Genomic DNA, 15,941 nt, shown 5'->3' on the forward strand with positions numbered 1-15,941 from the left:
GCCAACGAATTAATAAAAGTAAAAAACCTCTTTTACTTTAAAAACCCGACGTTTCGAGTCCAACTCGGACCCTCCCTCAGGGGTGACTGTGGGGCGCCAGAGAGCAACTCTTAAAGTAAAACAGGTTTTTTACTTTGATTAATTCGTTGGTGTAACTTTTCCAATGATGGTGAAATAAAGTGAACCGAAAAAGCGAGCAGGGGCAGTGTGAAGGGCAACACAAATCACCATAAAACAGGAGTTCATTGAGGAGGTCGAGACTTGAGGAGAAAGAAGAGGAGGAGCGGTGTTTGCTGCACGCGGATTCAGCCTCGCAATATTTACCCGGCCACTGCTTCGCCCGAGGACCACCTATCAAACGCTGTACTGTCATAAAGTTCGTCACAACTGCAGTAGCGAATCATGATCGCACTTTACCTAGACTGCGCCAACCCACACATTTCAACAATCACGAACCAAGTTAGAAGTCATTGAAAAGGATATTTCACTGGAGACAACGCTTGAGCAATAAGAAAGAAGACTCGTCTTCGGCAGCGCCTGACCAAGCCCCCTCGTCGAAGCGTTGAGCATAGCGACATTTCTTGTCTCACATCTTCCGACAAGTTTACATGTAGAAACACTGCTTTTAACGAAATTATAGATTTTAAACGATTTATCATTAAATCATATTAAAAAAAGTTTGCAAACGAACCGAAAAGCGGCGTTGTGAGCAATGAAGGAGTTATTAGAACTTGAGTTCAATCGTTAAAAAGCATGAGCGTCGTTTCATTCGGAGAATTTCTGATGATATTTAGGATTTAGCCCAACCGTACCAAACCCCGCCTCCCTCCATTACGACCAATTTTTAACGCTATTCTGTCTGGATAGTTTCTCGCTAAGCGTAGACAGCTGGGAAAGTTCGTTCTGGTGATAACTATGGAACATGATACTGCTGGACAAGGACAGGGTTGAGTAGAAGACACCAACACAACAACGCCAATGCTGCCGTTGTTGGTGTCGTCCCTGTCCTTGTTCACCATGTATCATGTTACACTGCATAGTTTCTGTATTGCCCCGCCGGCCACATTGATATGAACATTTAATGGGAATTCGAGTACTGCCGTTAAAACCTCCGTCGGTGGTCTGCTTTCGAGTGGCCGCGCACGCGGAGTTAGCTTGTGGCATACTGTACATCTCAGCGGCTATTTACGGCGGCTACACGCGGCTGGTGCGAAAACGTGGACAAGCCACTCACTCTGATTCCGCTGGAGGCAGTGACTTGCACAACCATGACGACTCGAAGTGGTGCCTCCTGGACGTAGTGGAAGCGCGTCCTGCCCAGGAGGCGCTCTCCAGCTTGGTTCCTGTAAGGATAAAGGAATCGAGGTGGCAAGATGGTGACTTGCGAGATCACGTGCTGCAATGCGAAATGGTCGGTATATATATTTCCATCTTCGCGAGTCAAGACCAGCGGGGGTGCTAGTGCGGACAACATCGAATTCGGCCATATTATCGAAATAAGTAATGCGGGCATTTTGAGCCAGTCGATTGAGAACAACACTAAGAAAAAGGAATCGAGTACAAGAGGAGTATTTCTGCCGCAGAACTATAATCGTCAACTGGCTTGCCGGCGTTTCGTTTCTTGAAAACCTGGCTCTCGCCACCTTCCTATCAAGAATGCTTTGTGTCACGCTGATAGCGCGCACGCCGTTAGTGACCGGGAAGTGCCGGGACTGCGGTGATAACGCAAGGACAGTACGCGAGGTAGATGAGCCTTATAGTTGTGCGGCTGAAATACTCCCCAAATACTCGATATTTAGATGCGAAGCAGCTTTTGCTCGGGGCTGTGTCCATCGTTGGTGGTGGCGTCCGCGCTCCACTGCGCATGCGCCTACGCTCTCTCCCACTCTCCTCCTTTACGCAGGTGTTCGGTCGCCTTCTCTTCTCTCCTCCCCCGCGCTGCAGCCTCTCCTCCCACGTGATGCAGCAGCGCAGCAGCCAAATACAGCCTGTAACCCACTCTCTTCTCTCCCTCCCCCTTTTCATGTGTATATAAACACGTGCGCTCGGTCGGCTTCCGTCATTCTCGCTTCGCTCCCGTTCAGATGAATTGTAACGTCAACGTCGGCGCCACTCGTTCACTCGGCGCTGACGGAAAGCAACGCACAAACACAACGTAATGATAACACAAAGACTCAATACAAACCTCACACACTAACGGAAACGCCCAGTGAACGTAACGGAAACTTGGTGTGCGCCCCCAATGCTGCTTCGCATCCCCTCATGGTTCCTTTGAGTGGGAGATGGTGTAATTTTTTTTCTTTGATTGAAGAAGCACACGTGACTGTGCGCGCAGTTCTTTAAAGTGTTTACTGTGTTATCGTACTTTCAAGTTCACGTACAAGGTATGCACTTGAGCACCACGGGTGTGTACCTCCCCTACGCGTACTTTCAAGCACATTTTCAGTACTCTTATATAAAGACTATTTTGTTATTCAAGCTCTACTCCCCTGCAACCAGGACATGTCGCGCCGTACGTGCTAAAACCAATTCTCATTTGCCAGTAGATAATATTGATACGCATTTTCAGCATTCGCGTAGCTTATCATTGTGATACTGGTCATCTGATACTTTTGTATCCCATCAATACTTCTTTTTGAGCGAGTTGGTTCATTATGGAGCAAGGAAGTACCCGCGAGAGAAACGACGCACACGTACACACAAGTGCCCATTCAGCAACCTTCGCGATATCTTTAATATTTCCATTTTATCCGCTATCACTCAAAGGAAAAAAAAAAGACTAATTTAACTCTTTTTTGAAAGTTCTGGCTTGTCACGTATAGGACTCTCTTTAAAGAGACGCGTCAACTCTCTTTGGATATCATTATACTCTCTTCGAAGAGTCGTGGGACCCACAGGAGAGTTACCGTGTCTCTTTAAAGAGTGTCATATACGTGGCAAGTCAGGACTTACCATCGGAGTCGCATATACTCTTTTTTTAACACGAAAGTGTTTTATGCCGGGGTCCACCACGGCTCCACTGACGCATTTCCGTCACGGATATGACGTAAAATACAAAGGCTAAAGATGGCAAAGAAAAAAAAACTAGAAGAAAAAGTTCCGTCACCGGAAGTCGTACTTACGACCCCTCGCTCCGCAGCGCGCGGCGCGAAACGATTAGGCTACAGACGGCACGTTCTTCGCCGTGCTAACGGCGAGCTATTTATATACACCATTTGCCGGTGGCGGTACTCAGAGATCGATGGTACATCAGCGTGTTTTCGTTATCACAAGCGCGATGGCGCGAAGGGCTCGAAGAGCGCGCTTTAAAGATCACCGCCCCACGCGTCGCGATGAGTGCGCGCCTCTACAGGGCGTGGACGCTCGTGCGCGCGCTACCTCGGGATGGCGGTGGTTTGTACGTCTTGTGCTCTCACCGCAAGATTGCGTTGAGAGCACGAAGGTCACTTCGCTCACTGCAGCGGCCGCACAGAGCGCGAACTGTGACAGTTCGCGCTCATCCTGTGTTTGTTCGTTCCGTGCGTCCTTTCTGCTTGAGCAGCGCGTTGCAAGTTTCGAGCTGCTTGCCGTTTTTCACGTGACATTACAATTTGTTGCTATAGCATTCATTCCTTCGCCCTTGGAGCGAAAGAATGCCCAACAAACGCTTAACTACGTCAGTAAAGACACGTTTCACTTACGTGTTATACCGATTCCTATGACAGAGGGATCAGCCATGTTTTTTTTTTTTTTTAGCGTGTACAGGACGTTCCACGTGTACCTTTAGGGCGCCTGGAAAGGGCAATTTGCAGCCGCCAGTTATAACACCCAAACGAAGAAAGCTATAGCCTGTCATAAACAAAAAAAAATGTCATTCTGTGCGAAGAACGCACAATTCGGAGATACTAAAACGCACAACGCTTTCGCTTTCTTTTCCATTCCCGAAGCGTTATTTCCAGTCACACTCTAGGAAAGTCCGGGCGGGAAAGTGGGGAGGAAAGAAGTGAGGGGAAAGAGAGCAGCCAATCACTCTCGGGGAGGAAGAAGAAAAGAGAGAGCGAACGTAAACATAGAAGTCGAGAAAAAATAGAAAGAGAAACAGGTACGTGAATTCGATAAGAGTGTCATCGGGTGCACGTCTTGTTTTTTTGTTTTTTTGTTTTCCTTCATCGCGCGTCGAAGACGGCTGCGACGATTCGCGCGGTGGCGGCGCCTCGGAACACGGAGAGCAGAGTGCTCCGACAAGGCCACAATCGTGACAGAAGCAGAGAGTGCAGCAGCCCTGTGTTGTCGGGCGTGCAACACTATCCGTGCGCGGGTCGGCGGCGGAGGAGCGCGAGTGGCGAAAATCAAATTTGCGAGCGGCGCGCCGAAGAGAGAGAACGAAAGCGCGAAGGGAGAGTGGGATAGCGAGACGGGGAGAGAGAGAAATAGAGAAGAGTGAAGAGAGAGGGACGTGAGAGAGAGAGAGAGAACAACGCAGAGACAACACGTAGGGAAAGAGAAGTCAAGCGATAGATAGATAGATAGATAGATAGATAGATAGATAGATAGATAGATAGATAGATAGATAGATAGATAGATAGATAGATAGATAGATAGATAGATAGATAGATAGATAGATAGATAGATAGATAGATAGATAGATAGATAGATGAGAGAGAGAGTGACAGAGAGAGACTGAGAGAGCGATGCGGAGACGACACGAAGACAGAGGGCAAGAGAAGTCAAGCAATAGTGAGAGAGAGAGAGAGAGAGAGAGAGAGAGAGAGAGAGAGAGAGAGAGAGAGAGAGAGAGAGAGAGAGAGAGAGAGAGAGAGAGAGAGAAGTGGGCACGGGCTTCTCCGAGATTATTGTCACCGCGTTGCGCGTTTCGGGCGCACCGACGCACGAAAGCACTCGAAAGGCTTTGGTTTTTTTCTTTAGTTTGTTTATGCCCTTGAGATGTAGAAAGAAATGCTTGCCCCGCGGTGACGGCGGCACGGTGCGCGCGCGCGCACGCTCGATGGGAATTCGTCTGGAGAACGAATTTTCCGAGTGAGCGCAGACGTACGGGTTCCGACAAAAGGTCTCGACAGCTGCTTTTGCCGCCTCGGGGGCCACTTTCCTGTGGGCGGCGGCACGCGACTCGCTGCTACCACGGTGCGGGGGAGGGTTTTCGGAAAATGAGGTTAGGTTAGAAGAGAGAGAGGGAGTGGAAGTAGAAGAGAAAGAGAAGAGGGATGAGTGAGATTGGAGGGGGAGGGAGGAGGAGTAGTCATGGCCTTCGATCTGTTTTCATCGTCTACGCGATGTTCTTGGTTGACGCGACAGAGAAAGGTAAAGTGTCGACCAAGGAAAGACGCACCGTTGTGCGTAATTAGAGAGTTTTAGTGCCAGGGACCCCAAGCTACTTGCGTACGCACGCTCTTGCGTTCCTTTGTACTTCAAGCCGCACCCAATGAGAATACGAAGAAGCTGAAGAGCTTGCGTACGCAAGCCACATTCGGGGACCCGGCACTAGAACTCTCTTTTAATACGCCTTTCATATAATGGACTTTTCGATAGGCTTTCAATAGGCTTCGCAGAATAGGATTCGCAGCGTTAGCGTTGCTTGGGTGCGATACGCGATTTTCTTACCTTAACGTGGGTACCTAAGAGCATTCGCAGAGGTGACAAATGCAGCGCTTTAAGTGCTCTATTCTAAAACTGCCTGATTGCACGTTTTAACGGAGTTGCTCCGTAAGAACGCCTCGTTTCACATTCAGCGGCTAAGAAGAAGTGCTGCGCACGCGCCCTATGCGAAACGTGTCGTTCTTATGTAGGCGCAGCTACGGACGTACGCCGTACTAAAACTCGCTAAAATGGCGTTGACGCCGGCGCGAGTCGCCTCGGACAACGTCTGATCAACAGTGCGCGTGCGCACCGAGTGTGGGTAGTGGCCTATCAACAGACATTCTGAAAGTGTAAGAGGAGCAGACAAGCGGACGCATTAACAAGAGAGAGCGGCGGAGCAATCGCAGCGCAGGTTCACCCTGTCATGTGAATATACTTATTCACAAACTTGTTCTGACTCACAAAATGTCAACTTATTCGCGTTACCTTATGTTCCAAGTATGTCTAACGCTATGGGCTGAAAAAGAAGAGGACTTCATTAAAGTTCTTTGAATGTCTTTCTGTTATCTAGTCCAATACACAGTTGTTAGAAGCGGCCACCTTTGTTTGGTTTGTTGTTTTTTGCGCCCGTTCTGATTTGAGCTAAGCTATCACCGTTATAATTCAAAGCGAACAGGGCGGTTCTTCTGAGGAGACAAATATTACGACGCGACCTTCGATACGATGGCCGTGTCGCATCGCATTATTCGTCGATTTTATTTTTTCTTGTATTCTTGCCGACCCGAAGGTCGTGGGATCGGATCTCGGTCGCGGCGGCCGCATTTTCCATGGGTGCGAGCTGGGTGGAGGTGCCCGTCAAAGAACCCCAGGTGGTCGAAATTTACGGAACCCTACACTACGACGTCCCTCATACTCACATCGTGGTTTTGGTACGTCAAACCCCAACATTTATATATATGTTGTTGCTGTTTGAGCAGCAACTCTGCTGAGTCGGACGTCGTGTTTACCTTCGGTAGAAGTCCCTGTGGTTGGCGATGACGTCCCAGGTGCTGCGGTAGTCGCACAGCGCGTTCTGCTTGGTCGGCGCTCGGTCGTTGTGAAGGTGTTCGTCCTCGTCACAAAACTGGTTCACCTGCGTGCCCGAAACGAAAAAAAAAGAAAGCCTCGTTTTAGTCGACAGCGTGTGCGTGCATGCACGCACGATCAATCGCATGCTCCGACGACGACCTCCCTCGCATGCCCGGCGCGCACCTTCCGGTGGCCGCGATTAATTCTCCTCCCGGCGGTCGATGTTTGCGCTATCAGTCGACGCACACCGGGGCCTGCGCACGCAACCAGTCAGCCGAGGAGCCGAGCGTCGCGAGCTTCGCTAGACGATGACCGCCGGTTGGAGATGGCGCGGTCTGTGCGCATACTCGTTAAAACGCAATTAGTTTTCTTTTTTGTCCTGGAGAAAGGAGTTGATCGAAGCTTATATAAAACGAGGGCTAGTTTAGAGCTAGTTTGGTAGGGATCCATTGTAGAGGTAGGTATACACCTTTATTGTTGTCCGTACTCTACTAACCGTTTGCGGGCTACGGGTTACCGGGGAATAGTTCGAGGGACTAGTTCTTTCCCCCCCCCTTTTTTTTGTTAGAAAGAGCCAATGAAACCAACAGACAATTAAGCCAAGGAAAACACATGGGTGTTTCTTTTTAATTGTAATGTAACGACTATGACCTAAATTGAAATTAATTAAAGTGGATGAAAAAGCACCCATTCCGTTGATGGGATCAGAACCCACAACCTTGAAATACTATACCAATTGGACTACGACGAAGGGCACTCCCCCGTTCACTTTTATGGCTATTTATTTGCGTTTTTTAATCCATGGGGACTGCTTAGCCAGTGCCACTCGTAGCCAAGGCTGCGAAGGTTGTGGGTTCGGATCCCACCGCCGGCTTATATTCGAATACAATGATTAAGTTTTTTTTTCTGGCCTTGCGAATTTCGGAAGTCGGCTTGGAATCAGGGCCGGCCTAGATTCGAGTAAATACGGTAGTATTGCAGTGACTCAGACGTGTTACTCAACTGCTGCTGTAAAGCATTGACAATAGTGCAATCATCGACTCGCAGTACTCTCATTATTTTCTTTCGACGGGGATACCGACGCGACTGAAAGTTCGAATGTATTGTAGTTGGACACAGTGCCACAAGATGTCGCTGTCAGCTCTGCTACTGCTGTCAACGGCTCCGGTAATCCGATATCCGCAAACGTCGAGTTTATGGACAAACAAAATTAAAGCTCTACAATAAGGCTTGCATACACGGATACAAGAGATGAAGAAACAAAGAAGGCAAGCGTTTGTGTTTATCTATGATTCAATCGAAGTCTCTCATCACCTGTTACCGCTTGTACACTGACTTCTTGGCAAACCGCTTGTACACTGACTTCTTGGCAAACTAAGGAACCAATAGTAAGTCAGATAAAGAAAATATGTGAAAATTTAACGGCAGGAGATTTCTTTTTAAAAGATATAGAGTGACGTTAACTGCAGTGCTGTACTATAATCCGTGCATCTTGCCACGAAAAAGCAAATTTCTTCAATGGCAAGAAAGCCGCGAGAAATTTAAGTTTCTTTGTCGGTCTCGTTATTAAATACATATACATGGCAGAACAAAGTTTCGTTGAGTAACTTATCGCTGGCATGATGTAACAATAGTGTGGCGTCTTGAGATAAAGATTTCCTAAGGCACATGGTTGCAGGCTTGCGGAAAAATTTGCGTTGTAAATAAGATTATCGCGTAGTAGCTACATCACGGCCATCAAGGAGTCATGATTCTTCCTTAGAGTCGAAAAAAAGAAAAGAAAAAGAGATCGCGCACTCTCAGCTGACGTTGCTGACGATGCAATTTCGCACGTGCGGTCTTTCGAAACCATGGCGACATCACGTCTGCATCACTATGTCATGCGGTAAAGCTGACTTGCGACACTTTAATTATTCACCACATCTTCTATTTCTTCACGCAGCGATTCGGCGCGCTTTTTCTGAAGGCTTCTTAAAGTGCACAGACAGCAGAAGGCGCGCTCTCGCACCCTGCACACTCACGAGCCCGCCATTTCAATTTGTCTATCCGTCGCCCGTACTCCGGCAGAACGCGCCGGTTTAAACTGGATCTTCCGGGAAAGGTGAATTCCACGACCTACGTCAACTACGCACACCCGCTCGCCGAGTTAACGCACCTCCCCCTCGTGATGAGTTACAAATCTAGAGACGCGTACCCTCCTCCTTCCTTTTTCGAAAGACATCTACAAGCTCCGCTCAGTGGCGCTAGCGACGACGCGTGCGATGCAGTTCTCGAACTCAGTGTGTGGCACATCGGTGGCGCCTGGAAGCCCTCCAATGATCTTCGGTGCAAAGTATGGGGGACACGGCGTGGGGTAAGTCTAGCGGTAGAAGGAGAGAGAAAGAGAGATATACACATAGATAGAGAGAGAGAGAGGGAGAGAAAGACAGGAGAGAGAGGGAGAAAGTGAGAAAGAGGTGGAGAGAGATTGGTGCCGACTTCGAGACGCTCGTAAATTTGAGACTCATGAATCAATGAACGCTCAAATGTTGCGCAAACAGGGGCGCGCGCGCGCGCGCCGCGTAGGCGGCACCGGCGGCGCCTTGTCTCGACTTGGCTTGGCTCGGCTTCTAGCGCGCGTGATGAATGAGTGCCGACCTAAATGTGCCGCCGCCCCGGGGACCCCGAACACAAACCGAGTAGTAAACTGTACCACCCCCACCCCCTTCCTACCTCTAAACCTCTTTTGCCCTCCCGATAAGTTATGGTATACGACGTAGGAAACGCTCACGCGCCAGCGCGCGCGTCTTGTCCCTGCCTGCGTAGCGATACCTCTCGACTGCTGCTGCGGGCAATGACTCTCTCGTCTTCCCTGATGCGATGCATACGCCCACACGAAATAGACTGCCTCAGCTCGCGCGCTGAGATGATTGCGGGCAGAAAGTTTAGCGGAGTCCACGAAAGATGCGCAAACCGGGGTTGTCGTAATCGTAAAGGATAGCACCCGGCATAGTAAGAAATAAACAAGTCCTCAGACTCGTGAATCATGATGTAAGTAACGGTGGGCGCCATTTTTTTTTGTTGTTCGGTCGCGAAGAAACTGGCCGTTTTTTTTTCCCCTTTTTCCCCCGCTGTGAAATCGCTGGATGATAAACGTTGTCAGGAAGGGATGTCTTGAAAGAAATTAAAAAAAAGTTTCGGAGGCTAGAACTAGACGGAGATACCGCATACTGGGCAAGTAGTTTAGAAAACACTTGTCTGGGCAGTTATTGCACCGTGCGCATAGCATCTGAGCACCCGAAGAACTTTCCCATGATATTTCGTTTTTCTAAAGGCCTCAAGAAGGTTCCAGTGCGCGCAACAATTGAATTCACGGGCACTGACTTTAACATAAAGTAAGAAAAGAGCGCGCCGACTTTACGTGTACAGTAAAAAAAAAAAAAATGAAGCAACGTGCACAGATATTGTGAATTCATTGGTTTTATATTTTCGTCATCTTCGGTTACCGCCTCGTAGAAGACAAGACCACCTGTCGAAACATCGGCTCCAGTGGCACCCATTGTTTAAGGATATTTCGAATTCGTCGTATGCAACGCACTTCCTGTCCACGCTGTTGTCGCTATAATATGTCCCTACTGGGGAAGCCGCTTGAGGAAGCTAAAACCGAAAACAGGCAAGAAACTGTCTCTGATACAGTTTCTGCCTATTGACAGCCTATACAAAGCATACAGTACAAGAGGAGGTAGCAAATAAGGCCTTCTTCGGTGCCTCTGTTGGTTCAAGACGTTAAGTATCGGTCAGTGATTTTCATTAAGAAATGACGAGACTGTGTCTTATGCTGGCATTCGAAAAATTTGGAATCAAATCAACCAGTAAAGCAGTAAACCAGCAAATCAACCATCGATTCATCCAGCAAATCAACCAAACGATTCATCCAATAAAGTTTATCCGTAGCTGATGACATTATGAACTACGTTGTCCTGCATCAGAAGTGTGCAAAATCAATCAATCAATCAATCAATCAATCAATCAATCAATCAATCAATCAATCAATCAATCAATCAATCAATCAATCAATCAATCAATCAAAAATAGAGCAGGAGGAGAAGACGTCAGCTCACGTTTGGCAAAGTCTGCAGTGCCATGATGGATGAGAAGACGTTCTCCTGGGTCCGGTTGGGCAGCGCGTGGCAGTCGTCATCACGAGGGCGTCCCGTCATCGGGTCGACGCGTGGAACGCAGCTCTGACCCGACGTCGTCCTACGCAGGGACAGAAAAAAAGAACGTATTATTTAGTGCAAGAGAAATACGTCAGCATTAGTTTGCGTTTCCTCTAATCAAACTTAAGACGCCTTGGTAGCTAACGCTAGCCAAGATTAGATGACAGTGATGGCAGTATGCGAACAAATACGACATGACTTCAGGCAAGTTCGTACAAGTTTACTTAGAGTGCCCTTCCCAATGCTAACGCATTAAAATAAATGTTGAGCAATCGTACGGTGGAGAATGGTACCCGAAATGCTTGAGTACATTCACACGCACGCATAGTGCAAGCATTGCGAAAAGAAAAAAAAAAAAACTATTCGAACCGTGAGAATATGCGCTCTGCAAATCCCTCATTTCGCCATGTAGTACATAGGCGGCTTAAACTACACTTAATCTAACGGAGTCATAATAGCGCCTGGAGAGCTGGCTTCACCACAGGCGTAGTCTGTATAAGGTGAAGCTAGCTTTCAATATTAGTTCGCCGACGAATTTTTTTTGTTTTTTTTTTGTTTTTCAGTAGAGTTCCATAAGATGTCTGTAGCTGTGAACGGCGAAATGGCAGGGGCGATCGCGACCTCACTAATGTCGCGCCCCACTTGGTGCTGAAATGAGAAAGCACACTGTTGGAGGTTCTGTTCAGTCAGCTCATTGACACGGGCTAACCATTGACACTGGCAAAGTATCTATACTTATATAACTTTGCCAATCGTCGTACATATTGTTACGCGTAGAGTTGCAGTATTTAGACGAATATTTACACGTGTAGTGTAGCGCGAAATACTGTCGAGGTGCGGCAGAGGCAGTGATCGGAGCGGTAGAGGTGGGACGGGGCCTAATGGCGGACGGGAAGTCCATATTCGCAATTTCCTGGCGAACAACAGCTTGAATTAGTGAGATTGTCAGATTGTCATGCGTATGAGGAGGACCACGAGCGCTCGGAGCCATAGCCTCAAGTTCGCGACGTATGGCTTGCGTCAAAGTTGGTGATGCTGGTTGAAGCAAAGGCGCAGGTTCGTTGCAGGATGAGGTCAGAGCTGTATTAGGAAACCGGTCGAAGCGTTGAACGATGCGCTTGCCTTTTGCTTGTTCGAAGTGGCGGCACTCTTTAATGAGGGAATCAACTGTTGTGCAGCTCCTACAAAGCAAGAAGTTGAATGCATCGTCGGCGATGCCCTTCACAATGTGTCCGACCTTATCTGCCTCCGGCATGTTGCTGTCCGTTTTTCGGCAAAGTGCCAGAACGTCCTGAATGTAGGAGATGTACGATTCGGTGGACCTCTGGGCACGGGAGGCTAGCTCCTTCTGGGCTTCCGCTTGGCGTCCGATTGGTCTCCCGAAGAGATCACGTAGCCTCCCTTTGCAAATGTCCCAACTTGTGAGCTCGGTTTCGTGCGTCTCAAACCACGCCTTTGCGGTTTCCCCCAGGTAGAATATCACGTTCGCTAGCATAAGGGTTGGATCCCACCTGTAACTGTTGGCGACACGCTGGTACATCGCCAGCCACTCTTCGACGTCTACCTTGCCAGTACCGGTGAAGATTCCCGGATCACGTAGCGGGTTCATGACGTATTGCACTGGTGTCGGAGTGGCCGGGACGCTTACGGTAGCCATAGCAGCGGAACCGTTGTGACGTCCGCTGCGGAGATCCAGGTCCGACTTTCGTAGAGACTACCCCGCACCTCCACGAAAATGTTACGCGTAGAGTTGCAGTATTTACAGTGTATTTACAATACGTAAGGGGTGTAGCGTTGACGCACTATGACCAGTACGCCAGCATCGATCTAAGCCCGAGACACTTCAACTTCGTCTTCGGCTAGTAGCGTGCTCTAGTCCACAGTGGCGCAAACACTTATGTGACAATATGACCACTTCTGGTGTCGGCGCACTCCATCTTAGGATTCACCTAAGACGACTTGAAGGCAAAAAAAAAAGCCATCCTCTTTTTCTTCTCAGTCAATGTATTGACCCTTCCCCACCTCCCTCCTAAAGCTTTCTCCACCTAACGTGGTTTTGCATTGCCTCCAGGATCGGAGGCACCTCACCTGGGTTTGCACTGCCTCCGTGATTGGCCCACCTTTGACCAACATACGATGTCATGTGATGACGTCGTTATGACACGTTACATCTCGCAGTGACCTCGTGATGACACCACAAATCTTGCCGATTTGTGATTATTTTTTTGCATCACTCGTGTTGTGCCCAAAGCCGCTCAGTGTTTGCGTGCGATGAGGCTTAATAAATGTTGAGTAATCGTACGATCAAAAATGGTACCCGAAATGCCTGCGTGCATTCACACGCACGCAGAGTGCAAGTATCGAAAAAAGAAAAACCAAAAATATTCAAATCGTGAGAATATGCGCTCTGCAAATCCCTGGCTTCGCCAAGTAACTAGGCGGCTTGAACTAACGGAGCCATGATGGCGTCGTGAGATCTGGCTTCACCACAAATATAGTCTTTATAAGGAGAAGCTAGCTTCCGATATTAGTTCGCAGACGAAATATTTTTTAAGTTTTTCAGCAGAGTTTCATAAGACGTCTGCAGCTCTGAACGGCAACATGACATTGGTGATCGCGACCTAGATAATTAACTACCCTACAAACTATTTAGCTCTTGAAGTGCAACGTTCCACAAACGTTCCACACACACACACCACAACACACACACACACACACACACACACACACACACACACACACACACACACACACACACACACACACACACACACACACACACACACACACACACACACACCACACACACACACACACACACACACACACACACACACACACACACACACACACACACACACCACACACACACACACACACACACACACACACACACACACACACACACACACACACACACACACACACACACACACACACACACACCACACACACACACACCACACACACACACACACACACACACACACACACACACACACACACACACACACACACACACACACACACACACACACACACACACACACACACACACACACACACACACACAAATTGTGTGTGTGTGTGTGTTTGTGTGTGCGCGCGTGCGCGCGCGCGTGTGGGGGGGGGGGAATGGGTGAATGCAAAACGATGCTTCGTTTTCAAAGGAAACATCAGCAAAAAAATATTTAGTCGCGAATACCCCACACACAATGGCCCGGACTCTTCCATCCGCTTTCTCTAGGATAACGCAGGCGGCGATAACAATGGACTGGAGTGAAAATCACGGGAGCTGAGAATTTTCTTTTTTACTCCCGAGATGAATCGGAAGGCGGGAAGTCAAAAAAAAAAAAAAAGGAACGATAAGGCGACCAGAGTCTTGATTCAATGCGAGGCTAATGTTTTCTTCATGGGCGCGTAATTCAAGCGCACCAAGACGATGAGCCTGCTGCCCTGTCCCATTATAGTGAGGCTTCTCCTTCATACACATATCTGTATACCACAGGGAGAAATTTGAGGACGAGGAAGGGAAAGCTGTATAGAAGAATGGCGAGATGGGAAATTAGGCGTCTCGTCGAAAAATAAATAAAAATAAGTACCGGGTGTCGACGCCGCAGATTCTTTGTGCTCAGCCTTCTTAAGGACGATGGCTTCAGAGAAGCAGACTTTGGTGTGCTAGTGCGCGTTCTTTCTTCTATAATACGATGGCTGGACGAGAAATTCGCGGTTCCATATATGCAAATGAGAAACCAGAGGTGGAGAAGCGAGAATTCTAGGGCCCCTTTTGTTAATGCTCTCTCGCGTTCGCGGAATATAAGGCTGCGCGCGCATAGCCGGTGAAAAAAGCTATAATGTGTCGCGAGACAGCATAATACCGATGTTTGTCACGAGTACGGCGTATGTATAATGTACACGCGATTAAACAGCGTAGCCGCGTATCGCGTCTTCAACAACTTCGGCCCACCATGGAGCGTCAGCTTCGCCCGTTCGAGTGAAAAATGAGCGCGGTTTTTGGTCGGCTATGTGGTGCTATACTGCCGTAGTAACAAAGGAGAAAATATGAAGCCTCCAGAGGCGCATCTTCCGGTGATAAAGCATCAGCTTGATTTTTTTCACGGTGATTAGATAGGACGCCAGGCACTGGAGCGCCGTGTATAACGGGATGGACGCCCGACCATTTGGACCTACTTTAATCTTCTATTAAAAAAAGAAAAAACAAAGTCCAACTGACCGACGACACGCGGGTAGGTGATGGCTTGTCACCGAGCTTCAGCAGCCCCCCAACTCCCCCTCCCCCTTTCTTTTTCTGTTGACAAGAATACTATGCTAAGAATGGTGTTAACACTGTACCCCTCTTACCATTTATTACCGTTTTTTATGCGTAATGATTCACTTAAGTTTGACTTGCAGCGTCAGGACAAACTTTTATTTGATAAAGAAGTTTCGCTTCGTCCTTAATAGATATGTTCAATTTCTATATAACTCAACTAAAGCCGATCCAAAGACCGTACTTTGAAGCGCCCTTTGTTTTGTAGCAGCTACGGATCGTCACTAAGCCGAGCTGCTGCTAGTGAATAAGTTGCTTCGTCATGCTCGGGGCATGCCTATGGGGCCAAATTTTGCACCCCTGGTTAACTTTGCAATGCGTTGGGATCATGTTTGTCATGTAGACAGCCTTGCTCAAACTCATTAAGTCTATAAGTACAACAGGGTGAAAGACGGAAAGAGAGAGAGAAAATATGTGCGCCTCTGCGCATGTTAATTTTAACAGTGCCACGCTGAACCACGCAGCTGAATTTCGATGCTGCAGCCTAATATGATATTATCCAAAAAAGAATCAACATGACAATAAAACAGTTCAAAAGTTGGAGTGTGATGTGGTTGCATACTTTTGCATGATAATGCGGAAGCCGTATAGCGAATTATGCTTATATTGTACTCCAGAGAAACGCTAGTAGCCGTGTTGGTAGGTTAGAGGGCCGCGATGGTGGCGGTAGGGGTGGGAGTGGGGCAATGCATGTTTATACCGGTGCACCGATAGCAAACATTAAAGCGGCTCACGCCTCACAATCGGCCGAGCTTGTTTGCACACTGTTT

The 15,941-nt window shown here is 48.2% G+C and overlaps 1 protein-coding gene across 1 annotated transcript in view; it reads right to left on the bottom strand.

Moving 5' to 3' along the window:
* The window catches only part of LOC119397528 (calcium-activated chloride channel regulator 2), a 571,535-nt gene that overhangs the window by 56,838 nt on the left and 498,756 nt on the right, over nucleotides 1-15,941 (bottom strand). The window contains 3 exon segments of the mRNA XM_049417066.1: nucleotides 1,235-1,343; nucleotides 6,582-6,706; nucleotides 10,743-10,881. Coding sequence (XP_049273023.1) covers nucleotides 1,235-1,343; nucleotides 6,582-6,706; nucleotides 10,743-10,881 — 373 coding nt within the window.

This window comes from Rhipicephalus sanguineus, chromosome 6 (assembly GCF_013339695.2).
Source record: "Rhipicephalus sanguineus isolate Rsan-2018 chromosome 6, BIME_Rsan_1.4, whole genome shotgun sequence".
NCBI lineage: Eukaryota > Metazoa > Arthropoda > Arachnida > Ixodida > Ixodidae > Rhipicephalus > Rhipicephalus sanguineus.